This window comes from Talaromyces stipitatus, genomic scaffold (assembly GCF_000003125.1).
Source record: "Talaromyces stipitatus ATCC 10500 scf_1105507295523 genomic scaffold, whole genome shotgun sequence".
In the NCBI taxonomy this organism is placed as follows: Eukaryota; Fungi; Ascomycota; class Eurotiomycetes; order Eurotiales; family Trichocomaceae; genus Talaromyces; species Talaromyces stipitatus.
Genome location: NW_002990113.1, coordinates 2,697,100 through 2,722,673, shown reverse-complemented (window position 1 = coordinate 2,722,673; position 25,574 = coordinate 2,697,100). Strand labels below are relative to the sequence as shown.

The window sequence follows — 25,574 nt, the reverse complement described above, 5'->3', positions numbered from 1 at the left end:
TGCTGCGGCGGCCACAATTTCGATCTTCGGCAGCTGCAAATATGATACCCAGGCTGTATGCCGGTGTCCTTGTCTCGAAATTATCTTATCAAGGGAAATTTTATCGAAGTAAAATTCAGTGTCCTGAACTGTTACGGCTTCGCCTGGTATTTGATTTTACTAGCCAAGTAATGCTTGACGTAACGTTTTCTCGGAATTCTTGCCTGAAAATTCCCACAATGGCTGCGCAATCCGCTTGATTAGCGAGGCGTTAAAGAAGAAAAGCTTCAATGATAAGATCCTTCCTTTCATTGCTAGGAAGTAATCCCTGACCCTGATTCGCTCAGACTCGTTGAGTAGTCAAGGAAATAAAGTACAATCATCCATCAATGATTGAATTTGACTCCTGTCATGGATGGAATATAAAGGCATTATACCCTCAATCAAAGTAATGGAGTTCTGATCGACAACAGGTGCTTCAAAAATTGACCATTGTTTATAAACATTTTGCAAGTAGTGTGCCATCTCCTAATGTACGTTAGCTAATGCAAGAAATGTATTTTCAGATCTTACCCCAAGACTATATGATCCTATCACATAGTTTAGTTTGCAGAGTGTAAATGAATCCCATAGACCTGTGTATGGAAGCAATGCGCCAATCGCATATCGCAATTCCTGGTTCTCGTAAACGTGTCTGACCTATGTATAACTAGTGCCAGTTTTTGCTTTCCAATCTATAACACTTAGGTTATTTTGAGACCATAACGACTGAAGAATTTCAGAATCTGCGGATTGGTATGCAAGCGGATAGCTCTCATTTAAATACCGCTTGAGGTGCTCTATAATATCTGAGCGCGGATGTCAGCATGTTTTTGGTTGTCAGCAAGGCGAACCTACCAGCTAAAAAGAGACGAATGACCCACCACTTCTCTCTAAAGCCTAGGGAACGCTTAGCAGCTTCTAGGAGGTCCTGCCCCTGGACACATGGCAACTAAATATCTTGCTCTAGAGTGAGAAGGGGTGGCGTTCGTGGATCGTAAAGCGCGTTCACATTAATACCATGTTGTGAAACCGCTCTAACTAGAATTTCCGACATATAGTTACCGCAATCGCATGCAATGGGTCTTCTCATGAATATTAACTAGCTTTGAAAAGCCAAAGATATCAACGCACATTCTTTTTATTGTATATATCATTAACAATGTGACCTAAATGTACTTTGATGAATCCACGAAAATATGCAGACAATTCTGATGAGCTAGTATCCATAATGATAATGTGTAGAACTTTCTTTGCAAAGCAGAAATAGAGGCTATTATTCTTTATTATTGCTAAACTCAAGAATTGAGTTCCATGTTACTTCATTCTATGTTCAATTTTGACCAATCTCTGCTCTCCTTGTGCATAAAGTACCAGCGTTCACAAAATGGAAAAGCAGTCAGATTATGAGGCTTCAAATACTATGCTGCCGGTTCGGGAGGGGCTTTCAGGAGAAAATGGCACTCGCGATTTGTTAGTAAAGGTTTGCCTTTTCTAGAATTAACTTACTTGAAATAGTTCCCGATAGGTGGCGCTCTTGGTCATCTTGATGAACTCGCAAGCTTCATGCAACACATCTCTTGGATTATTTACATGTATTCTCCCATCTTCCAAGATTGTGTGAGGATTTTTCAAATGAATCAAAACTAGCGCCAGTCCTTATAGATCTCCTCTTTTGTGCTCTAAAGACTTGCCTTGGAGCATGCTTTCTCTGATATTGGCTAGACACGGTCAGCTTCTCATTATCTGTGGTCAATTGGGTACCATACCGATTTTGACCTGTCCTGACTGACTTAGCACCAAGTCTAAAAGTTTTATAGATCCATGGCTGATCTTGAGTTTTTCATGGATATACTGAAGACCCGTGAGGACTAGGCGACAGACTATGGCGATATCAGCTTCGGTGAATTGGACATTTGGACTAGCGTGGATCATAGACAGCGGTAGGTCGCAGCGATCAAAGTCATAAATCAGATAAGTGACATTCTTTGAATGAAACACTTCTTGTAAGTTGACCAGGTTGATTTGATCGGTTTTATGGAATTGAAGTTTTTGGCGACCCGTAGTCTTAACAATTTTGACAAAAACCGTGCGGAGGCCTTGACAGTTTTCGAAACCAATCCAACCTGCGCCCGCTTGATTAAACTTATGAGACAAAATGTATTTCGTAGAAGGATCCTCTTCTTTCCATAACAGGTCATCCGGACTCTATATCCTTAAGTAACACAATTGCTTTAGCCCATACGGTTTTCTGATCATATAAATCCCCATCATCATTTCCATAAGCCGTGACCAACGGATACACCACGAGTACAACCCCTTTACTATCCATACTGTGATCCTCGTCATCGAGACGGTATAAAGGATGAGCCACCATTTCCGGTGATTCGATGGAGAATTCATCCAGCTGGCGCAATCCGTCATTTCTCATGTACGTCCTCTGTGTCCACAAGGACGCGGACAGATCGGCAGCCCAGATGTAGACTTCTTGCAGTTCTTCTTTACATTTGGTTTTCTCACTGTCTGTCAAATCCGTACAGAGTGATTGTACAGGACCCTGAAAGAAAGCCTCTGCTCGTTTTATGCTTATTCGTTGTCTGGCATCTTGCGTCTTGACGTTCAGAAGTCGAAGGGTATCAGAGCGCCAAACATGCGCTTGTGCTTCATTCACTGGTAAACAAAAGTAAGTAAGCAAATGTGGGTTGATATACCCTAAGAAATCTGGGGGGCGGACCTTTTTCCATTTCGTTATAAAGTGCAACAAGTTGAGTGCCGAATGGTGAACGAAATTTCTCCTTGTTCTCGGTCTCCTCATTAAAAAAGAAAAACGGATTATCAAAGATATTATCGAAAATATCCTTGGCCAGCAAAGCTTGAACAAGAATCCTCGGCAGCCGCTTTTGTACCAGAGCCTTTGTGCAGGAGACGAGTCTGTCCCAGTCTCCATCATAGTACCCATCTAATTTTGAAAGAACGGAATTCTTTTCCGTCTCTGTGATCTTTGCTTGAAGGGTGGAAATATCAGAGAGAGCATAAGCTTTTGCCCAGTTCCTTATATTCTCCTCTAGCTTGGCGAATTCGTCTCTCACGCGGTAATCCTCCTTTGGCATCCAAGTTCCTTTCTTCAAAGCACGGAATGCTCCTTCCTGGGCGTCTCGAAGCTGTTGCTGTAAGGATCGATATCCCTCGTCATAGGACTTGAGTTGGCCCTGCAGACAGCGTATCTCTTCCTCCAGCTCAGCTATTCTAGTAGCGGAGTCTTCGTTTGATGCGGCATTATTGTCCATCTCAGATTTTGATATCGGTTGTCCATCATCTTCCACTTCATGGGATGACTCAGGTTCCTTTAGAACCTGTAGTGCATTTTCAGCATCATCACTCTTTCCCTGATTCTTTTCCGAGGAAACTTGAACCCGTTTTGTTGCCCTAGAAGTGCGCTCTTTAGGCGATGAATCCTGCTGTCTGTTCGAACTTTCGGTGGTTTTCTTCTTCTCTGGCTTCTTCAATCCAATTATCTGTGGAAATCTGTTAGTAGACATTCCGCAGTCTTTTTTGGAAAAAGTTTGTGCATTCTCACGTCACTCATTGCTTTGCCCATCTTTGCCGATATCTCTGATATTGAATGACGGGAGTGTGTTGACGATGATCTCCGCCTTTCTGCTTTAGGAGGCTGCAGTAGGTCTGGCTTGGATTTATCTGGAGACCTCTGGTGATCTTGTAAGCAAAGAGATTACTGAATGATCGGGGCAAAAACACCATCTAGCATGGGAAATATTCCACGATAGAAGCCAGTGAGAAAGGAAAACAAATTGTCTTTAGGCAATACTCACCTCATGTTGCCCTTGCCGATCTGATTCCTCTATACTTGACTTTTTCTGAGTTGCGCTTTCCAATGAATCCATCTCTTTCCTCGCTAGTTTTCTTGGTGGCCGAGACCGGTTGGACTCCATATCGAGTTGCAACCCAGATTTCTGAGTACAAGATGTCTACAAATTTTCGAAACCCAGCCGTGATCTAGTCTTCAGGAAGTCGCAAACTTCCCATATGATTCAATGTTCCAGCAGCTATATGAACGAGCTTCTACATTTCGGGAAACATTCTACGGTCGTCTGAACGCCGCCAGAACCCATGAGGGTGGTGTCAAATTGTCAACAAAGGTTCACTAGGCCTCGCTAAAAGCTCATCTAATGTCTCTCTAATGCATGGTCAGACGGGATGGGTTACATTGATACGATCAATTATTGGGTGGAATTTGCGGCGCAGCTGGCTACCCCTGTACTCTAACTATATCTCAATTCAGGATTGGCCAGGTCATATCTATCCCCACTCGTCACATTTGCTCCTCGTGAGGAGATGAAACGACGGCCGCAGCTTGATTAAATCGATTACGGGGGCAGTTCAAGTCTTTGCCCTTATGACTTGGACCTCTGCAAGTCGGGCATTGTATCGAGATCGACTCATACTTTTCTCCATAATCAATCATCTTTTTAAGTGAAAAAATAGTGATATAGTTCAGCTCGACTGAGGTATCGTTCGATATTATGGCAGGTGCTGAAGATCTTTCCAAGGGACTGACACAATTGTCCCTTGGTGTCGATTCCCACAAGATCATCGTTGGAGTAGATTACGGAACAACTTATACTGGTACACTCTGCAAGGAAAACACGCAACTAAACAAGCTAACGTAGGATATTCATTGCTATCTAGGTCTCAGCTACGTGAGTACCGAGAAAAAGGATATCAATGACATTGTTGTCGTCAATACATGGCCTGGACCTGCTCGAGATGCCGACCACGTTGAGAAGGCCCCTTCTCGTATCGCATATCCTAACGAAAATACCGACATGGAATCTCCACGGTGGGGGTATCAAGTCGAGCCTGGCATGACAGCGTACTCCTGGACCAAATTGCTGTTGGAACAACGCATGCCGCTGGGTGGATATGAAGACCAGAATCTGGAAGTTGCCTCGAAGGCAGGAATCATGAAACTTCCCGAGGGAAAAACCGCCGTTCAGGTCGTTGCCGACTTTTTGACGGAGATTCGTGATCACGCGCGGAGAATTCTGGAGAAGCGGATTACAGAAAAGATACTTGCCGCAACGCCACTTGAGTTTTGGCTGACGATCCCAGCGATTTGGTCTGAAAGTGCGAAGAATGCCACGAGAGAGGCTGCCCTACTTGCTGGCTTTGAGGGATCGTCAGATCGTCCAAAGGACCGTATCTTCATGATCACTGAACCAGAAGCAGCGGCTGTCGCCGCAATAAGGAAGTCAATACATGACGGAATGGGGGACTGTGTCAAGGTTCGAGCAATGCCTGTCCTGTCTTCGCTGCATATATCTTCACTAAAACGCAGACTACTACTCAGCCAGAAGACGGAGTGTTGATTTGCGATTGCGGAGGAGGTACAGTTGTAAGTGATTCCTTATTCTCGAGCTAATAATACCCCTATTCATTCAATGTTCCCCCAGGACATTACGACATACCTAATTTCCGAAACGAGCCCCCAATTAGTATTCGAAGAGTTATGTACAGGAATAGGTATGAATGATCTTTTCCGCGTGTCCAAGAATCCTTGTGAACTGAAACGTATGTGGTAGGTGGGAAATGTGGATCGACAGCCATTGATCGAAACCTTTATGCACTAATGTCAGAGCGATTCGGAAATGCATTTGATGAGATTCCTCTAAAGAGAAAGGGCCCCGGGAGTGAATTCATGAATAAATTCGAGCGAGTCAAGAGAGACTTTGGTTTCTCCAAGGAGGATAAGATCAATGAACTCAGGCTGAAAATGAATTTAAAGGATCCCGATCCCACGTTCTACGACGAGGAGGAGACCTTTGTTCTGCTTTCCAAGTTAGTGCAATATTGATTCGTATTTTATATGAAAAAAGGCTGATCGTATATCTACAGCAACGACCTACGAAAGATGTTTGACCCAATCATTAAACAGATCATAGAGCTCCTGCAGCAGCAGATAGAAGACGCGAACAGGGAGGCAGAAAGAGAGGCTATCAACGTTTGATTCCACATTTCCTCAGATGTGTACAGATACCTAACGAATTGTACAGCGCATAATATTAGTTGGAGGTTTTGGAGACTCCTATTATCTCCGACAAGAGTTGGTAAAGCATTTCGAGTCAGCTGGCAGGATAACAATCACTGTTCCAGACAATCCGTGAGTTTTCTAATCACTCTTGGAGACAGCTTCTCATATTAATGTCATCTCTTTATAAATGGTAAAGCCAGTCAGTCATCGTCCGTGGCGCCGCACTCCGTGGACTGGAAGGCATCCGTCCAAAGACGAGAAGAAGTCGACGACATTATGGATTCCAACGGTGGATTCCGTTCCGCGAAGGAACTGATTCAGAACTTGACGCGCGAACTGATCCGTTCACTGGGCTCAAGATGGTGTCTGGGATTATGAAATGGATGATTGCCAAGGTTTGTATAGTATACATATCCCTTCTCTGTCAAATATCTCGTTGACATCTTTCATCTTCCAGGGCGAGAAATATGTCGATAACTATAATTCAGATCCTCATAATCTGAAGATACTACATTTTGAGGGTGATAGCTTACGCAAGCACCTTCTACTTTTTTCTTGTGATTTGCGTGACGCCCCTGAGAGATATGATAGCGACAGTATGTGCTCGATCCTAGCATTCCTTCTTTTCAACTTGTAAAGAGACTAATAGGCAAGCTTCCAGAAATCGAACACGTTGGAATGATTGTAGTTGACTTCAGAAACGTTGATCTTGCTCAATTTGAGAAGAAAAAAGTCAACGGCATAGAAACAACCGTGCTCCAATACGCTGTCAAAGTCGTCTTTGGCGCTGAAGAGGGGGTGTTGAAGTTTCTAGTCATTGCAAACGACGCGGTCATTGGGACCGCCAACATTGATTTCTCGCAAAAGACGACTATTTCGCAGGTACATGTACCTCGCTCGTCGTCGCAGCCACGGATGGCCCAGAAGTCTCTAGAATACAGGTCGCCGAAGAAAGATACCTCACCATGATGGGTATGTCAAAGCAGGATGCAGTTGATTGAATTGCTTTATGGCTACGTCAACATCCATCTGCATTCGGAGGCCCCTAGAATAGACGATTGATATCTCTCGCGTACTCGGTTTTACGGAAAGGGGGCAATATTTGTATTGGAAGGCAGGGCTTCTTCTATGACGGGACCGTAGCTGCGTTGTAGTGATTGTTGTAATGAGCAAAATAGGTAGCTAGGAGTAGTACAAGGCTGGACGCGAAAACTGGGACCAGGAATTCAGAGGGTGTTGCTGAGATGTTAGATATTCCCAACTGTCTTTCTGCTATATCATTATAGATTTTGTACTAGTCAATATAGTGACGGATTACTCAACGAGATAGGATGTCCGAGGTTTCAGTCAAGCAAGCAGTGCTTTCACACATCCTTTTAGAATATAGACATAAACTGAAAGATGTATAATGGCAACACTCGATCAATAGAACCGAATACGCCGAGTAGAAACATGTTTACAAGTCACTCCTTAACCGAAACACTCAAGAAAAATTTGTCATTCATTCATTTTTCGTCTACTTAAGAGTCGTAGAAAATCTCCTTGTATCGATGCGTAACATCCACAACTTGCTCGTAGATCTTATAGTCTATCGTCACCAAGTCAGCAGGGCTTCAACCAAAGATATACTTTTTTTCTAAAGGGACAACCACTTGCCAAAATTCAAAGGACTATCCCAATCTATAGTGGCGAGAACATTAATCCCCAATCCCTATATTAACTGGAATCAAAGTCGTCAGCCATGCAATCACCACAATTTTGTATCTCTCGAGATTCGATGTATCAATATACCTGCCCACCACTCAACTCAGCAACTTTCCCAACAACCTCAACCAATTTCCCCATTTGAATGTGCGAATCCGGTTTCAGGAGTAATGTCACATCTCCGTGATTCCCGCATGTGATCACTACAGTTTCGCCACGGAGCGATACGGACTGTGTTGATGCGCTGATTACCGCCGGATGAAGGGCGGAAGGCTTGGAGGTGAGAGGGGAGAATTCGTGGGGTTTGTAGGGACATGGTTTGAGGATTTTGGTCTTTCACGTAATTCGTAATGCTAGGTCGCAGGACGGGTTTTTGGCTTATAACGGGGAAGCTTTTTGCTGGTTGGTCGTTTCGATGCTGATTATGATTTGTGCAGGTGTCAGAGTTAACAACCTCTAATCCCCCTTTGGTCTTGGGTATAGTCATGGTTTTCTAAATTTTTTACTATGTAGTATCGGCTTGTAGGCATGCTTTATTTTCCTACCTCGCTACGATATCCTATGCTTCATACTATAGAATATAGCACCTATATATCCAAACAACCCTTTTCTATGTAAACATTCACAATCTTGATTATCTCTTTGATAATCGGGTGCTTCCCCCGAGCAGAGCTCTGTTTGTGTATGGAAAAGTTGGGACAGCTCACGTCCAGCGGCAGGCAAATGGAGGAAATGATGTCCACGTAAGACTATGGGATGGTCTCGTTCATTGTGGCGACTGGGCAATTCAAGGTTCCTCTCACCCAGGTCTGCAGTTCAGCCGAAATGGGCTGGCCGTTATGGTCGTGATAGATAAAAACTTTTCGCCTTGGACGTGACGAATTTGTTGCATCTCGCTTGCGCTTTTTTTGTTAGCGATAATTCAGCTTTGTGAAAATCAATGAGCTGTACGCGACCCAACTCTGTGTTCCAGAGTATATTGGATTCGTGTAGATCTCCATGTATCACGCTCAAGGGTTGGATATCCTCTTTTGTTCGCTGGTACTCGTTCCACCGTTCTTCTTCGCAGCAAAGTGGATTAAACGGAACTCCGCCCCATGAAAGGATTAAACAATGGGTGATCCTAAAACCTCCGTAAAAATATATCCAGTCGATATCGATAGTGCCGAGGAAAATGGGCACCGCAGAGCCTTGCACTGAATGCAGGACCCGATACACATTTTCCTCTTGCCGTACGACAGGAAGGGTAGGAAGGCTCTGATAAGAATAGAAATGTTAAATAGTAGCTCATCAATCATCCAGTATATTTGATGCTACAACTACCTCAGCAGTTCAATCATCTTGCTGGGGTTTTGCCTTACCCGTCTTCGATCAGCCAAAGGATTGATTGGGCAACAGGCTCCCGTTGAAATTCAGCGTCCGTTGACGGGGATGACGCAGGGAAGAGGAAACTTAGGCAGCTTGATTGGCTAGTGTCGCAAGCGCCCAAAAATCGACGGACTGGCCATTCTGTAGCTTAGTACCGTCCACGCAGGCCCAGAGAAACGACCGCCGATTCCTCTTCATTGACCACCTACACACCGCTGCGCTACCAACCGAGGTGGTCTCGACACGGTACGTGCGGCGGAGTGTTTATTTCACTTTTTTTTTGGCAAGTCGTTCTCCCCACCACCCAATACTCCCGTCCCGTCGAGAGAACAGCGAGGCTGGCCGACTCCGCTATTCCCCTCTCGCCGTTATTTGTCCCTGACGATGAACACACGACGGGGCTCGACCCTGGGATCGACGACCCTTTGACAGATACTGAGATGGAAGAGGCTAGACATGGGGAAGGGGAGCTCCGTCGCGGTGCACAACCAGGAGTAACTGATCAGAGGCGTCTATCGGGAGAAGCAGAAGAAAGAGCCGCGGCTGAGACTGCCGAGCAAGAACGCATTCGGCGAGAACAAGATGAGAGAGTAGTAGCCGAACAGGAACGTCTCCGTAGGGAGGCGCAAGAGAAAGCAGCCGCCGAAGCAGCTCAAAGACAAGAGGCGATCGTTGCTGAGCAGCCCCGTTTACAACGAGAAGCAGAAGAACAAGCCGCAGAGCAGGAGCGCGACCGGAGAGAAACAGAGGAGAGAGCCCAGAAGGAAGCAGAAGAGAAAGCTGCTGCCAAAGAAGCTGAGGCAGCACGTCTACGCAGAGAAGCAGAACAGGCCGCAGAGCCGTTTCGATTAGAGAGAGAAGCGGAAGAACGTGCAGCCGAGGAAGAGCGTCTCGAGCAAGGAAAGGAAAGACTAGCAGTCGCAGCCGAACAAGAACGTCTTCGCAGAGAAGCCGAAGAAAGCGCCGATGTCGAAATGGTTGAACAAGAGCGGCTGCGTCAAGAAACGAGTTCTGCTGAGGAGGAGCGTATTGCGCAGGAGAGAGCCAACGCTCTGGCGCATTTAGAACAGGGTGACGAGGATGTCTCAGCACCGCCCGATGCAGGTCCATTTGAAAGATCTAGCTCAACCACGCAAGTTGACTTACCCATCGACTTGCCCAATTTGATCACCCAATTACGGGAAGGATCCGACTCGCCGGGTCAGGACCACTCTCCCATTGTCGAGCCACATGGCCTCGCAACGCAAAGTTTCCCCGAAACTGCCATTGAATCGCACACCGTAGAAGCCCCAACCGGCGACGTATCACCACCACGGATGGTCACAGCCGCATTAGAACCGATTACCGAAGAAGCAGAGGTTTCGAGTCTCATTCCATCCGTCATCATCGAAGGCGATCGCCAGAGACAGTTAAGAGAGCGCATCGCCGAACGCAGGCGGGCAGATAAAGAGAAGGTTGCCAATTCGGAACGAGCGTCACTGGAGATTGATGACAACTTCGCTCAGACCCGCGGTGCGGAGAGTGAGGATCTCTATACCAATGAACCGGACGAAGAGGTGATCATACCACCCGAACTGCTTACAGAATCTACTCTTCCCCCCGAAGGAGCTTCAGAGATACTACGACAAGATCGTATCCAGGAAGCCGATACTGCTGCCAGCGCACCAACGACTGAACCGTTACCGCAAGTTACCGTGACACGAACCAAGTCCAAGTCCAAGCCCAAGCCCAAGGGCATTCAGAAAGTCAGGAAATCCGCACAAGCTACCAGAAAGCCAGCTGCATCACGTGCATCGTTTGACCCGTCATCACGGCCGTTGACTCAAATGGAATTCTATAAAATCATGGCCGACTTACCTGCGTGGCCGGGCAACGATCAGAGCGCGCATGACGACGTTAGCGCCAATTTGGCATCGATGCCAGAGCCAACCTCTGCATCTCACTTGCCCGTCTCTGGGGAGGGCGAAGACGGAGACCCCAGGATCAAGCCACGAAGGCATCATCACAGCGTCATTAGAAGGCTCCGGACCCCCGACAGGTACCGCCACCTCCTGGCGACCTCGAGGCTGATACCATCATCTTCCGAGTGTGGAGGGGTGGTAAGTGGATCGAAATCCAGCGTGTGGCCATCGACCCAGACGACCCGTTTCACATCGAGCGCGTGGCCAACCGGTACGAACAGGTTGAGTGTGTGTACGGGAATCCCCAGGTGTTGAGTATCAACACCGGAATATTAGCTATTCCGGTTCCCTGGGGATTTCTCCTCTACCTGCATGTAATTATCCTTCTCCTCCCTTTTTGGGGATCAGTCATAATATTCGAATAATATCAATATTATCAGGCTCATGGGCTCTTTGGAATAGCCTTACTGCGTAATCCTGTGCTTCGTGTTATCAGGACGTAGCTAAACCAACATTGAGCAAGCGGAATTCTACGACAAGAACATGTTCAAGATCGCGGCCTCCCAATGTTTCCGGGCGACCCAGGATGAGGGGATGAACTCCGTTTTTATGCTCTTCAAAGATGGGCTCTTGGAGCGGACAATCACCCGGGCTATGGTGACGGCTGCCGACAATGTGAGCAAAGAAAGCAAGCTGGGGCGAGGCCGGAAGCGGGCTCGATAATTTGATAAACAAATACAGTGCTTCACCGCCTCGTGCACGGTTTTCGCGACATGCCATGTAAAATATTTCGAAGCTTTACAACACCACATAACAATAAGATATAATTAATTTTGCAGTGTATTAGTAAATAAGATATAGCGAATCTAACAGCGTAAATTTATCTAGCGATAGCGTGCAGGAAGCCGAATCTACTGCTCCCTACGATTCGTAGCAAGAACCTCATCAATAACTTCCTCTTCGACCTCACTACTCTGTTTGCGCTTCAATTTCCTTGAATTTGGGTTCGTTCGACTCTTACGGGGATTTGTCGTAGCTATAATATCTTTTTGAAGCTGCAAATTTGCTTGCTTGGCTAGCTTTTCCTCGAGTTTTTGGCGTTGTTTTTTCGGCAGCTTCTTGCACGCGTCCTTCTCGCTTTTGTTGACGGGTTTGAGCCTTTTCTTGCTTTTCTTTCTCTGTAATTTCCTTTGCAAGCCGTTGTCAAAGCTTTTTATCGTATTTCCTGGCTCTTTCCTGCGTGCTTGATCCTCTCTTTGTTGTTGTAGTTCTCGGGCTTGCTGAATCTTTGAAAAGCTAAAAAATATCGCACCACCTTCATTTTCATTAGGTAAACCCAATAACAATGGCCTTTTCCTAATTCGGCGCCTCTTCTCATTCAATAGAGCCTTTTCTGCCCTTTCAAGTTGTAATCTAAGTAGTATAACCTCTGTAGTAAGCTCCATAACTGTATTGCTTAGCATTTTGAAGTCTTTGCTAGGATTTTTGCCTCCAATCTTTCTAAGAAGTTTGCGAATATCCCTCCACTCTTCAGGCAAGAGAATTGAAGCTGTAGAACTAGCTGAGGATGGCCGGCTTTCAGATTTCTCATTAAAACGCTGTAAAACCACCTCCGGACTGAAAGGAACCAAACCTGTACTTTGAAGCCAGAGTTGATATTTTTTCTTAGTAAAAGAGATCTCCCAACTCGCTCAAAAAAGCCGAAAAAAGTCGCGTTTAGTCAGACGGCTTACCCCTTGAGTTTCTTCAAGAAACATGATAAAGCCTTGGTGACCGGATTTGGCCATATAGATCAAAACTGGAGAGATAACAGTTCCATCTGCGCGAATACAAGCAATTGTAGTAATCCACTCCCTATTCCCATCTTGAAGAAATTGCTTGAACTTCTTCTCATATAAGCGCCGAGAAAAGACTCTTTTTTGACTTGTCATAATCCCAATCGCAAAGCCCTTCTCATCCATATTGTAAATTTGATTTGGCTGAAGATTATACTGCTCAATATTGCGATTTATAAGCTCGAGATAGAGAGCATAACTCCAAGCGCAATCTGCTCTTTTTCGATTGCGGTCAATGTCTGGAGAATAGCGAGAAATCAACGCATTTGGATGCTTGTTTAACCAGCGAGAAGCGCAGTTCTTTCCAGGCTTTCTACCAGTTATCTCATGCGCAAAATTTGCAATCATATAGAGCGTAGGTGGCAGCCTTTCTCGCAGAGCATTTCTATCCATTGTATGAGCTTTTTGGATTGGTGGTCGTTGAGTAATCGTTGATTATCCTAATGCGCCTCTTTCAAGCCCGTAACGCCTCGGTATCTTCTTGAGAGTGTAGTTCGATCAACACCATACATTTTTGCAACTAAGGAAAATAACTTGTTCATCTTCTCCCAATGAATTCAAATTATCAACTGCACCCTCGATTGCACCCATTTTGACTGATTTATCGCGTTTTGAAATCCATGTTGTTTGTCGCATTTTGACGCGGTACCGTGCATGAGGTGGGTCTGTTAAAACGGTGTGAAATAACTGACGTGGTTGAAAGGAAAGGTGCGTGGCAGATACGGGATTCACACGTGATTTGGGCCTTGGCAGGACTTGGCGGTTAGCAAGACTCGTAAAGCGGCTTTGTACTAAGTCGATTTCGGCAGTACGCTAACCGTCTGAACATATACTGTTGGGCTTTTGACCAACTAGACCAAAAAGCTGCGCGCATACTAGATGATCTAGTATGGATGTAAATAGCTGGGAAAGGTGATATGTGATGTGCGGTGATATTCCCAACATATACATAGTAAAGAAGTATACTGTGGGTTCGCTTCTGCACATGTGCATACAAGTAGCTTAGTAACCAATTGGTAAAGTCATATTCTTCTGATTGTCTGTTCTCTTCTCTTAATGAGACCCCGACGCGGTCTATATAGTCCTTGCTTGACGAGGTCACGTGCACCTTCACGTGACCTCTCCTTGGTTCGCGTCGGTGCCAGGAATCTCGATTGCACCTATAAACCAACATATACGAAACATAGAGGACTAGATATATAAGGACGCTTATTAATAAATTATCTTATCAATTTATTTAAATTGTTAAGACTGTTTAGCCTATCCTGCTTTAGATATTCATCTAGCCTATTATCACTCCCGAGTGTGCTGTGCTGCATCTAATGATTGGCTGTTATTCCTTGAACTTCTGACACAGTGTTCGGTAGTTACAAAGAAGTGGCATGTCACCTGCTGCCTTCTGCACAAATGTGATGCAACATCAGAAGCAAAGAAGCACCGGGTTCTCTCCCTTGCATCCATCTTCTCTCCTTGTGATTCACCTCACCTCACCTCACCAAAACCGAGAATCAAAAAAACAAAACATTCCATGTCTCCAGCAGCAAAACCTTCGAGAATCTGATCTCGCCGCACCAGTTTATACACATCTCCTGCCATCGATATTCTTGCGACCTGAGCTGATACAGACTGTGCTCGGCCTTTGATGTGCAAGCGACGATTCTGAATCCACGCATCCGCCCTGTAACCATCACCACCGAAGTTATAATGGCTTCGCAGAAATTCTACTCTTACGTAGTAGCCGGCTCGGTCCTAATGATCTCTCTCCTCATACTACGCCGTAAGAAGGCAGTGAGGGAGCAGCAGCCTCCTGCACCACCAAAGCCGCACCCGTTGGCAAACACACCACCTGAGCAGCTCCCTCAATACATTCAGGAACTCCTCGCGGCAGTTTCCGGCTGCGTCATTCTCCAGAACGATGTCGAGGCTTTCCAAAAGGCTGTAGATTATAGCTGGGCCCAGCAGAACCGCGAGATCATCCCCGCGTGCGTCCTGCGCCCGCGTGACACGCACGAGCTCAGCAAGATTGTTGCAATTTTGAAGAAGGAGCATGAGAGACGCACTCGGGCTGGGTCACAGGTTGAGAGCTTTTTTTCGGTCAGGAGTGGTGGCGTCAATCCGGGTCTTGGGGCGTCAACCGTGAAGGATGGCGCTGTGGTTGACCTCAGTTTGTTTTCTGAAATTATGCCCGCTCCTGATGGATCTACTGTGACTGTTGGAACAGGGTCCAAGTGGATCGACGTTTACAAAACTCTAGATGAGAAAGGATTGATTGTGATGGGAGGAAGAAACGCACCTGTTGGTGTAGGTGGGCTGACCTTGCAAGGTAAGATTTCTTCGGGTTCGATATCAATTCTACAGGCGATTTTTCATATAAGTCAACAAATGCTAATCATCCAGAATAAAGGAGGCATATCGTTCTACTCTCCCAAATATGGCTTTGTCTGCTCCAACTGCGTGAGCTATGAGGCTGTGCTCGCCGACGGCAAAGTTGTTACAGCTTCTGCCTCAGAAAACCCTGACTTATGGAGGGTGTTAAAGGGAGGCGGGAACAACTTTGGCATTGTGACTCGTTTCACACTCCGCAGCTTCCCTTATGCGCCTTTGTGGACTTCAGGAATAGTGACACTGGCAGCTTTCCAGTATGCAAAGTCACTGAAAGCCTATCATGACTACCTTGCTCACACGAGCTCTGGCAAGCCCGGCGCATTTGATGAGGACGCTGCTGGTCCGATCCTCAGTTTTATCTATGTTCAGAAACTTGGCTTTCAGATCCTCGCACTTTCAATCTTGTATACCAAAGTCCCAGAGGACAAGAAGTGGCCGGCTCACTGGGATGCAACGGGCTTCAAATCACTGCGGGGCATCCGTAAAAACCGAGTGGAGACCAACACCAGCATTGTCGAAAGATTTGGTGGTACTGCACCAGCTGGAACCCGTCACGTACAGGGCACGACGACTATCTGCAATGATCTTGAAACTATAAAGAATGCTTACGCTATTTTCTGTGAGACTACAGCTGAACTACGCCACGTGAATGGACTTGTATTTCCGTTTACCTTCCAGGCAATCTTGCCAGGATGGATGAACAAGGGAGACCCAAATATCTTTGGCCTTGAAAACTGTACTGAGCCATTGATCATCATCAGTTATTCTGTCACATGGGCTAAAGCCGAAGACGACGAGTTTGTTCGATCGACTATCCGCCGCAGCATAGAAAGGATAGAGGCGGCCGCAGAAGCGAGGAAGGCGGGTCACCAGTACCGCTTCATTAATTACTGCATGGAGTGGCAGCGGCCATATGAAGGGTGTGGCGAAGAAAACCTGAAGCTCATGCGCGAGGCGAGCCACAAGTATGACCCGGCTGGCCTGTTCCAAAGCGGACGTGCTGGTGGGTTCAAGCTAGACATCTAGTAGTAGCGTAGCTGGCAAGTGTGCCTGTGCCTAGAAGCAACTAAAATTATCTTTTTGCACATTAATTCAGCTTGGAGCACTGTGGTAGACGGCGATATTCGCCCAGTCATCATCAATGCGACTGACTTTGCAACCTCGCATCGCTTTCTTCGTGGCACTTATACAGTGGTAGCAATCAATTTTCGTGGTTAGGCCGTCCAATTTTTCAGTTTTTTGAAATACCTAGGCTGTGCAGGGCAATTAAAAAAGTTTCCCAGCGGCACTGTGCAATTGGATGCAGGGGGAATTTTCGAAGAAGGGGTCTGAAGACCCAGATATTTTGCTGGCGCCTTCCAAAACAGGAATTGATCTATTAGCATTGACTTACTAGTGGTTTATCATATGTTCTTATACTGCACCGTTATGTGTTACTATTGGAGAGACGCTAGGGCACTTTGCATCTACAATATATAGGTTCAATAGATTCAAATATTATAGATATGAACTTCATAATGAGTCGAACTACTCTTTCTGTTATTGCATCCTTAGCACCTCTTTGGAAAACTCGCCGCGCATGACTTCCAATCTGTAGGCGTAAGTTTGTTCTACTCTGCCTGCAAGATATCCTCCATTTCCTCAATTGAGTGGATTCGGTGACAGTATTTGCTAATCCGAAGCTTTATAATGCTCCAAAGGTTCTCGATTGGGTTTAAATCTGGGCTTTGCGCAGGCTATTCCAGGATCATCATTTTGAGGCCAGCTTGGTACTCTCGGGTCAGCTTGGACGTGTGATATTAGCCCCATCTTCTTGCCTTGTTCTTCGAAGACTTTCTGATAAAAAAATCAAAGGCTGCCTCCTGTAAAACAAGAGAAATATATCTCCGTGAGTCCACGCGCTGACCTCGAGGCACAATAACAATCTCAGACTTGCCGTATAGCGCTCCAAACTCCAACTGATGAACGCCCTGATTTGAAGGTTGGCTTCAGATATCTTGATTCGTACGCATAGCCTTTCTTTCGACGGACCCATAGTGGCGTAGTATTAATTTCAATCTCAAAAGTCGATTTGTCTGAAAAACAAATACACGCTATATCCTCTTCCTTAAGGAATCGCCGCAATGCGCAGCTTTTGTACTGAATTGTCTTGTGGCTTTCAGTGAGATATGGCTTTTGCTGTGGACAAAACGCGTAGACTTTATTATCTTTGAGCTTTGGAAGTCTTCCTGTTCGAACCGCTTGGCGCCATCTGTGGTCTTGAGTTTTTCGTAGCCTTCGGAGTATTGAGGTAATAGTCGATTTCGGTACATCAACCTCGAGGCGTATCTTTGAGGCCGAATATCCTAGCGAATAGAGTGTTTATATAGCTACGCATGTTTCTGATGAATGTTCTCGGCGATTGGTTTTTTGCCACATAGGGCATATTAAGTAGTACCCGTAGTGTGTTACAGCGCGTTTGCGCTTTACTAAAATCAGCTAATGACTTTTTGTAGGTAACTATACAAATCAAGATGTAGCAAGACCCCTCTTTTTTATTTTCACAAAAGAAAGAGAGAAAAAAGTTGGAGAGAGGATAAGTTGTTCATGTACACAAAGGCAAGGAATGGGTTAACGAGTATAATTAACATAATGACCAACATAACCAATATAGCAAGCGTGTCGGCATTTTGCGTAAGTCTAATGTCAAATTCCTAGTCTCTTTCTCTTTCTATTTTCTTTTCTCAGATTGTTTCATCTTCCCTACACATTTATCATAACTTGAGAGTGCTAACAGCTACATTTTTTGTTCTCTTTCTCATAGTGCTCCATCTTATCTCTCCTGCTCCAAGACAAGATTGCTTTCCCGGGTAATGAAACCTACACGGCCTCTCTCGCTTCCTATTTCTCCGCGCAGGAAAGCAGCGTCAGCCCAGCGTGCATTGCGTCTCCGCAAAACGCCGAAGATGTCTCGACGATTGTGCACGCGCTCACTACCGCTGTGAATACCAATGCTAGTGATAGCTGCCTATTCGCCATCCGGTCAGGCGGTCACATGAGCTTTGCTGGCTCTGCGAACGTCCAAGATGGAGTCACGATTGATATGCGAGGCGTGGATGATGTGGAATTAAATAGTGACAGGTCTGTTGTCTCGATCGGTGCGGGTGCGAACTGGGGCAGCGTCTATAGGCAGCTCGATCCTTACAACCTCAGCGTAGCCGGCGGGAGAGATTCCACGGTCGGTGTAGGTGGTCTCATCACTAGTGGGGGGATCTCTTATTTCGGACCTCGCTATGGCTGGGCGTGCGACAACGTGCTCAACTACGTCGTCGTTCTCGCGAACGGATCAATCGTCAATGCTAACAAGAACGAGAACCCGGAGCTGCTATGGGCGCTACGTGGCGGCTCGAACAACTTTGGCATCGTTGTTCGTGCAGATCTGCAGACTTTCGCGCAGGGAGAGATCTGGGGTGGGGTTGTGTTTTACGACTTCTCGACTGTGGATGAGCAGGTCGAGGCTATAGCTGCGTTCAACCGCCACGACACCTACGATGAGTTTTCTTCGCTGGTGCCCAGTTTTGGGTATTTCAATGGCAGCTCGTTTATCATCAACAGCATGGAGTATACGAAACCGGCCGTGGACCCACCGGCTTTCCAGAACTTGACGAGCATACCGTCCTTGGAGAGTACGATGCGTCTTACCAACATCTCAGATCTGGTCGACGAGTCGGAGAGTCTACAGATGAATGGGCTACGGTACATTGCTCTCTACTGATATTCATCAGTGCTAGAATGGTAGGTAGCTGATTGGGTTGTGGTTTTAGGAGTGCGTCTGCCACCGTGACCATAGATTCATCAGTTGAAGCATTGACAGCAACCGTGGGAGCCTGGAACGCCAGCGTCTTCTCCGTCGAAGACATCCCTGGCATAGTATGGGCGCTTGCTATGGACCCCCTCCCGCCTGCGATGTATACTCGACACGCTGAAGCAAACGCTCTCGGGTTGACAGGCCGAGAAGGCAAATCCTTCATCATAATCAACTTGCGTGTTACCTGGAATAACGCAGATGACGACGCCAGGGTGTACAGCGAGATAAAACAGCTCATAGCGACTATGGAGCGGGAAGTTGGTAGTCTTGGATCGCTGGATCCGTTTGTGTATTTGAACTACGCAGCGCCGTGGCAGAAGCCGATTTCTAGCTATGGACAGGCGAGTGTGGAGAGGTTGACCAGAATTCGTGAGGAGTACGATCCGCAACGGGTGTTTACAAATACTGTTCCCGGCGGATTCAAAATTTTGAATTAATCAAAGCTGTAATGGAAGAAGAAAAAAAGGAAAAGTTACCCGTCTATGTGACGGCTGGGCATGGCTCTGCGTTCCCGTCTCAGTTCACGGATAGGGCTAGGAGCCGTGTAACCCTATCCGCGCCATATTGGGAAGTGATATCAACATCAGACGTCGGAACTGGATAGGGAAAGGCGCCCTGCACAGAGATTTACATGAGAAGCGAGAACCAGACCTTTTACTTCATTTCTTCCTTTTTCCCCTTTATGCTTAATATTACCTGTCGACAAGCACCTCTTGTACGAGATAGTTAGCTAGAATAGCGTACTCAAACCAAGCAGATTGGCACCGTCACATCTACACTGTCATTGCCAGACAGAGTTAAAAGAAAAATATGGCATGTGAATCTCAATATAGCGGCTGGCATAAGTAGTATAAAAACATTAAAATTACGGCCGCATTTTGCCTCTCGATTTTTTTAAATTGTGGTAGGGCTTAGTTTATATACCGGCCAATTTATGGTTCTATTCCGGATCGCTTACAGTTCGGTACAGCCGCGTGCGGCCTCGCTGTTAGCCGTACTAGTAATTATGACAGTAGTGCGCAGACAGGAGGACACCCACCGCTGTGACAGTCAACGGAGCTCTTTGCGACTGAACTTTGTTTTTTTCCTTCTTGATTGTGCTACCCGACACGTTGCATTATCGCACTCTCTTCTGACTACCTAGGTGGGTTTTGTAAGGCCTGGTCGCCGTTGCGTTTCTGATTCAATGTGACATGACGGCCATATAGAGATCGTAAGATCACTATATACATGCATGCAATGTCACGGTATTTCTCAGAGATCGTATGGCTTTCAAAACAATGACATATTCTCATAATGTTTCGCAGATAGGGCGCCTTGCATACTATAACTATTGCTACAGATTTAGTATCCCCAATCTTACATCGAAAGGCTATTGTGACCCTAGCGAGATTACAGTGCGTTTTCAGTTGAGAAATACAAGCTGTACCTGATCTCCCTGTCCATCTAAACCCTCTCACAGACCAGCTTCACGCGGGACGGCTGGCTCATCTTCAACAACATATCGTAGTTAACATCATCCGCACACTTCTGTGCCCGTTTCCTAGCATCGACTTCTGTCTCACCTTTTCTCAAACTTGGACGCACGCGATGCTCTTTGAACAAACACGCCAGGAAAGCCACCACCTCGGCCTGTGAGAACTTCATGCCGATGCAGTTCTGCGGGCCCTCTGACCACGGGAAATATGTACCCTTCGGTGGCACGAATAGCTGTTCTGTCTTCCCATCATAATGATCAGGAGTCATAGTATCGGATAGCAAAATCCAGCGCGATGGGCGCCATGTATATGGGTCATTCCAGTATCTCAAATCTGTCTGGATGCCTAGTAACATGGGGAAAACCTCAGTGCCCGAAGGAATAGTGAGCACATGATCTCCCCCTCCATGGAACGCCTCAATAGTTTTAGATGCGATCTTAGGCAATCCTGTGATCGGAGCGTAGAGCCTTAGCGTCTCGTAAAGAACTGCCTGACAGCGTTTGAGATCTTGGAAAAGAGCGTAATCCCAATCCTCAAGTTTTCTGTCTCCAATCACAGTTGTAAGCTCTTCACGGAGCCAGTCCTGGACGTCAGGATTTGCAGCCAGACGCATCACGATGAAGCTTAGAGTATTAGCAGTAGTGTCGTGACCTGCGATATTCATCACGAAGACGTTGCCGAGTATCTCGTCAATGGAAAGCTGACTCCGTCTGGGTGACTTTTTGACTGTGTCTCCTACGTCTCCTCCTTGCTGCGCGTCACTTTGGTCAAGGGCGCGCACGAGCGACGGTATGATACCATCGTATTGTGCTTTTCCTTCACTGAGGGCCTTAGACTCCCTGTTCACGACATTGACCATAGAACTCTTCATAGACGTAGCTGCATGTCCAATCCCAACCCAAGTCCGCGGAACAAATCTACCATTAAGGAAGCGGTAGGGCACCAGCATAAGAAATATGAGGTATTTATGCACGATGTAGAGACAGTCTCTGTAGCTTTCCATGCTGAACTTTCTATCTTTCAACTTCACCGAACCTATGAAGTCGTAAGGTTCATGGAATGCTACTGCTGCGAGCACATTCATGGACAGCGTTCGTAGATCTTGCTGCACATCTGGTATTTCACCCGGAGCTTGGGACTCCCAGTAGCGCCCGATAGACCTTTGGTCAGTCGAGTTAGTCTTAGAGACTTTTTCCAAATACTTTTTTCCTGCCAAAGGAAAGAATTGATACTCACTGAGTTTGGCGCAATGTCTCATTCCATACAAACTTCGTATTCGCCTGGTTGAAAGGTACTGAGACAGCTTTACGATGACGAGGCCAATCCTCCAACTTGACTGTGAGTATAGAAGGTCCGAATATAGCAAGAATTTCTGTCAAGTGTTAGAATCTGCTTTCATCACAAAAGAAACATAAAAAAAGAATTAGACTTACGGTACTTCTCCACCGGGCGCACAAAGTCGCGCCATCGTGAGAGGATCTCTTGAATCGCGTCCGGATCCGAGAAATGCAAGTGTATACCTCCCGGCGAGACGAGCGCCCACACGGCCCCAAACCGCCGTCCTGGACTGCTCTTCTCAAGAAAATGCCAATTCCGATGAGAGAACCGCACGAAGTCCGGGTAGGAGCTCCACGGAATCGGCAAGAATCCCAAGAGTTTCCATACTAAAGGCTGGAAAATGACCCAGAGAATACTGTTGGGATCAATGGGGATCCGCAAGATGGGCACCTTCATGCAACGCACTTTCTGGAAGTTGGACTCGAGACGGAATAGGGTCCAGATCACGTAACCCAGAGCTGTCCCTGAGAGCACATGAATGAGCATGGTATTTACAGTACAGTACCTATTATCGATGGGCACAAACCAGAACTAGGTGGCAAGGGGGGTCCCAAGAGAAAAGTCAAAACATAATACGTATATATACATACATTAACCTAGGTAGAGTCGGGGTCTAGATTTCGTAAATGCGATCTTCTTTTTTTTTTTCCCCCTCCGGAACTTCTCTGAATGTGTCTACCTACATGAACAAAGTCATTTATGTAGGCATGTATGGATGCATAGCCAGAACTCCACGAACTAGACCTATGATTGGCCATTAGGGGGTGTGTACGTATCCTCCTCCCCTAAAATAAGCTAAAAATTAATAATATATAATAAAAAAATTTTTAAGCACAGACCTTATTTCCTATACTAATTCTGTCCTCTTCCCTTCAACTCGGAATCGGTACGGGAAGTTCCCGTCCCGCGGTCAGCCTAGTGCAAACTAATGTCACCCCACTGTAAGTACAGAGGTTGGCACCTACTATGGTAATCAGATTACCTGTAATTATATAATAACTATTATCCTTTTCTATCATAATGCTATTTATATTTAAGAAAAGAATATACTATATAACTATATGAATAAATTTTATCTACAGAACTTTTTGCTTTAAATTATCCTGGATAACTATAGAGTAATACATCAAATATCTTATTATTTCTGTATTGATATGTATGGACATGAGATATTACCGGGGACTAGTATTTTAGGCCTTTAGCGAACTTGGCATTTTCAATACTTTTGGTGCCCACCTCTGTAGGCTGCGCTGTCCTGCACTGCTCACAGCGCTAGTGCAAATCGGAGCGGTGACATTAATGTAATCTACCCCTGAACCGTCACCCCAAATTTCTATAGAGAATAATGGAAATCTAGGTGTTGAGATCTCAACAACTACTGGTAGAGAACTGCTACAAGGTAATCAATGTCCTGGTCCATGGTCAAGGGTCGGTCTACTACTTACTTTACCTCCGAGGGGACAAGACAGAGCAGAGAGGGGCTGATCGGGGCCCTTTCTTGGAAAATCATCCAAGAATCTCTGAATTTTTGCAGGCTGCCTAGAGTGTGTTTCGTACCGTAGCATTGCCCGGTACTCCTACTATATGTGGAGCTCAGCTGCTTCTTTTCTCTACCTCGAGTCTAACCTGGCGGACCCTAGATCTAGGAAAATCTTTTGTGTTTTTGGTTCTAGTCATGTATCAGTCCCCTTCTGCAGGGCCTCCTTTTCCGTGCCTATCCTGAACTCCAAACTTTGGATTGCCGGTTTGATTTCCTGAACCATCTAGTCCGTCATGTCACCTGCTTTCAACTTCATCACGACGCCTTTTCCATTCCAGTCCCGGCTGTTAGGCGCGAGACAGGAAGAGTTCTTGATCGTGGGAAAGGTGGCAAGTTTTCTGATACTTGCACTGATCTTGTGGCGATTATGGAGGTTCACGGTCTCGCCTTTCTTGCATCCTGAACGGCCTAAAGAATTTCCTTATTGGGTCCCGTGTAAGTTTCCGCTGGGGAAAGTGGCCTGGCCTTGTGGTCGTGGCTAACAAGCTATTATATAGTTCTTGGTTAGTACAAGATCATCTGATTTGCGATCGACCCGCTGGCCCTGACATGATACGTTCTTAGGCCATGGCCGAGCTTTTTTCCAGGACTCGAATGGGCTGATTGCTAGGGCTAGGTAAGCAAGGCCATGACAGTTCACTTCAAAAATTAATAGAAGGTGAAGAGACCATTTTCGATATACGCAAGAGCCCATCGCCTTGACGGCGTTCGGCGTAACTTTCTACGTGGTCACGCAAACTAAACAGTCGGCTGAGGTGTATAAGAACAAAGACACTCTGTCATTTGAGAACTTTGTTCAAACGCTCATGAGAAATAACGGCAACGAAGAAGATGTCATTCAGCTCATGTATTCCTCTCTCCCGGCGGACAAATTCGGTTTCCCGAATCCATATGGCGAATCTCTAGGGGTTCTGGCTCAAAAGATGCACGCTCATCAACTTCACCCAGGTGATCAGTTAGCCCTTCTGCAGAACCAGGTCACTCAGCGTATAGATTACCTCTTGCGCTTAGACACGCTTCTCGGAACGTGCAGCCCGTATGCGACTTCTCGCAGCCCACAGCACATTGAATTTCCTCTCTATAAATGGTGCTCCGACTACTTCATCCGTCTCGGTCAGCATGTCTACTTTGGTGAAACGCTTGATCAGATCGATCCCACTCTTCCAGAGGTATTCTTGGAGTTCGATGAGCTGATCTTCAAGATGCTGTACCAGTTCCCGAGTTTCTTGTCCCATGACATGTCCAAGCCCAGAGCTCAGGTGATTGCTTCATTGAAAAAGTACTTTCAGGTGCCCCAGAGCAAGAGAAGAAACAGTGCTGCGTGGCTGATCAGCGCCATGGAAGACGAGATGAGAGCACTCGGAGTTGATGATGATAATTTGGCTGTAGTGATTTTCCATCTTTACCTTGCGTTGGTCTTCCCTTTTCCTAAAAAAAAAAAGTGAAGGCGTAATAATGCTCATACTTCTTCAGGATCAATACGAATACAAGGAAGAGCGTCTTCTGGATGCTGACCTACCTTCTTCATAATCCCACCCTTTTGGCTAGATACCGCCAGGAAACAGGACCTGCTTTCAAGGACGGCGAACTAACTGACGCATTGTACATTCAAAACCCTGCCACCTGCCCAGAAGTTGCCATGATATGGCATGAGACACTCCGGCTCTCTGGCTGGGCAGCTTCGGTCCGGCTGATCATGGAAGACACAATGATCGGCGGAAAACTCATGGGCAAAGGTAATCGTGTGATCGTGCCTCATCGACTGCTACATTTCGACGAGAGCATCTTTGGTGCGGAGCCGCACACGTTTCGGCCCGAGCGATGGCAGCAGAAGGAGAATCTAGAACGCAGCCCGTCGTGGCGGCCGTTTGGTGGCGGCCAGACCATGTGCAGCGGCCGCTACCTGGCGCGTTTCTCGGCGACGACCTTTGTGGCGATGTTGTTGCAGCGCTTCGATGTGGAGATGGTGGGCAGTCCGAAGCTGCCTGCGGCAGACGAGGGAAGACCGGTGTTGGGTATCATGTCGATTAAGAAGGGACATGATTTCAATGTCCGACTCTCGCTGAGGAGGAAAGATAGCTAGATTGCAGTTTTGTTCTGGAACTCGTCAA

The 25,574-nt window shown here is 46.3% G+C and overlaps 8 protein-coding genes across 8 annotated transcripts, besides 9 other annotated features; 5 read left to right on the top strand and 3 right to left on the bottom strand.

Moving 5' to 3' along the window:
• Nucleotides 1-1,770: 1,770 nt before the first annotated feature.
• Nucleotides 1,771-3,616, bottom strand: TSTA_069290 (uncharacterized protein; the record flags this gene model as incomplete). Its single annotated transcript, XM_002340854.1, has 4 exons — nt 1,771-2,226; nt 2,264-2,688; nt 2,753-3,533; nt 3,596-3,616. 4 exons carry the CDS (start codon nt 3,614-3,616, stop codon nt 1,771-1,773), a joined length of 1,683 nt encoding a protein of 560 aa, XP_002340895.1.
• Nucleotides 3,617-4,559: 943 nt separating this feature from the next.
• Nucleotides 4,560-7,374, top strand: TSTA_069280 (Hsp70 family protein; the record flags this gene model as incomplete). Its single annotated transcript, XM_002340853.1, has 10 exons — nt 4,560-4,662; nt 4,726-5,321; nt 5,387-5,431; nt 5,490-5,559; nt 5,619-5,874; nt 5,932-6,037; nt 6,090-6,196; nt 6,264-6,462; nt 6,525-6,663; nt 6,729-7,374. The coding sequence occupies 10 exons, from the start codon at nt 4,560-4,562 to the stop codon at nt 7,034-7,036; spliced, it is 1,929 nt and encodes a 642-aa protein (XP_002340894.1). The 3' UTR covers nt 7,037-7,374.
• A 2,205-nt stretch (nt 7,375-9,579) lies between these two features.
• On the top strand, nt 9,580-11,465 carry TSTA_069270 (uncharacterized protein; the record flags this gene model as incomplete). The annotated part of the gene is made up of 2 exons (XM_002340852.1): nt 9,580-11,034; nt 11,178-11,465. The coding sequence occupies 2 exons, from the start codon at nt 9,580-9,582 to the stop codon at nt 11,463-11,465; spliced, it is 1,743 nt and encodes a 580-aa protein (XP_002340893.1).
• Nucleotides 11,466-11,951: 486 nt separating this feature from the next.
• TSTA_069260 (uncharacterized protein) lies at nt 11,952-13,268 on the bottom strand (the record flags this gene model as incomplete). Its single annotated transcript, XM_002340851.1, has 2 exons — nt 11,952-12,704; nt 12,774-13,268. 2 exons carry the CDS (start codon nt 13,266-13,268, stop codon nt 11,952-11,954), a joined length of 1,248 nt encoding a protein of 415 aa, XP_002340892.1.
• Nucleotides 12,387-12,761: a mobile genetic element.
• Nucleotides 12,801-13,241: a mobile genetic element.
• Nucleotides 13,199-13,411: a mobile genetic element.
• Nucleotides 13,412-14,084: 673 nt separating this feature from the next.
• Nucleotides 14,085-14,119: a sequence feature (AT_rich).
• Nucleotides 14,120-14,352: 233 nt separating this feature from the next.
• Nucleotides 14,353-14,372: a microsatellite.
• Nucleotides 14,373-14,579: 207 nt separating this feature from the next.
• Nucleotides 14,580-16,484, top strand: TSTA_069250 (FAD binding domain protein; the record flags this gene model as incomplete). The annotated part of the gene is made up of 2 exons (XM_002340850.1): nt 14,580-15,198; nt 15,280-16,484. The coding sequence occupies 2 exons, from the start codon at nt 14,580-14,582 to the stop codon at nt 16,284-16,286; spliced, it is 1,626 nt and encodes a 541-aa protein (XP_002340891.1). The 3' UTR covers nt 16,287-16,484.
• Nucleotides 16,485-16,774: 290 nt separating this feature from the next.
• Nucleotides 16,775-17,200: a mobile genetic element.
• Nucleotides 16,898-17,059: a mobile genetic element.
• Nucleotides 17,136-17,474: a mobile genetic element.
• Nucleotides 17,475-17,891: 417 nt separating this feature from the next.
• On the top strand, nt 17,892-19,876 carry TSTA_069240 (uncharacterized protein; the record flags this gene model as incomplete). Its single annotated transcript, XM_002340849.1, has 3 exons — nt 17,892-17,933; nt 18,064-18,995; nt 19,064-19,876. The coding sequence occupies 3 exons, from the start codon at nt 17,892-17,894 to the stop codon at nt 19,542-19,544; spliced, it is 1,455 nt and encodes a 484-aa protein (XP_002340890.1). The 3' UTR covers nt 19,545-19,876.
• Nucleotides 19,877-20,256: 380 nt separating this feature from the next.
• On the bottom strand, nt 20,257-22,445 carry TSTA_069230 (cytochrome P450, putative). Its single transcript, XM_002340848.1, has 3 exons — nt 22,019-22,445; nt 21,822-21,957; nt 20,257-21,745 (listed from the first exon to the last, which is right to left on the bottom strand). Exons 1-3 carry the CDS (start codon nt 22,407-22,409, stop codon nt 20,554-20,556), a joined length of 1,719 nt encoding a protein of 572 aa, XP_002340889.1. The 5' UTR covers nt 22,410-22,445; the 3' UTR covers nt 20,257-20,553.
• Nucleotides 22,446-22,719: 274 nt separating this feature from the next.
• Nucleotides 22,720-22,754: a sequence feature (AT_rich).
• Nucleotides 22,755-23,696: 942 nt separating this feature from the next.
• TSTA_069220 (cytochrome P450, putative) lies at nt 23,697-25,546 on the top strand (the record flags this gene model as incomplete). Its single annotated transcript, XM_002340847.1, has 4 exons — nt 23,697-23,898; nt 24,028-24,079; nt 24,128-24,874; nt 24,937-25,546. 4 exons carry the CDS (start codon nt 23,697-23,699, stop codon nt 25,544-25,546), a joined length of 1,611 nt encoding a protein of 536 aa, XP_002340888.1.
• Between the last annotated feature and the right edge of the window lie 28 nt (nt 25,547-25,574).

Bases quoted from the DNA above. Each gene is read 5' to 3' on its own strand.
- TSTA_069230 (XM_002340848.1), bottom strand. From the start codon at position 22,409: ATGCTCATTCATGTGCTCTCAGGGACAGCTCTGGGTTACGTGATCTGG. The intron at 21,958-22,018 runs GTAAGTCTAATT...AACACTTGACAG, and splicing joins GCGCCCGGTGGAGAAGTACC to AAATTCTTGCTATATTCGGA. The intron at 21,746-21,821 runs GTGAGTATCAAT...GACTGACCAAAG, and splicing joins GAGACATTGCGCCAAACTCA to GTCTATCGGGCGCTACTGGG.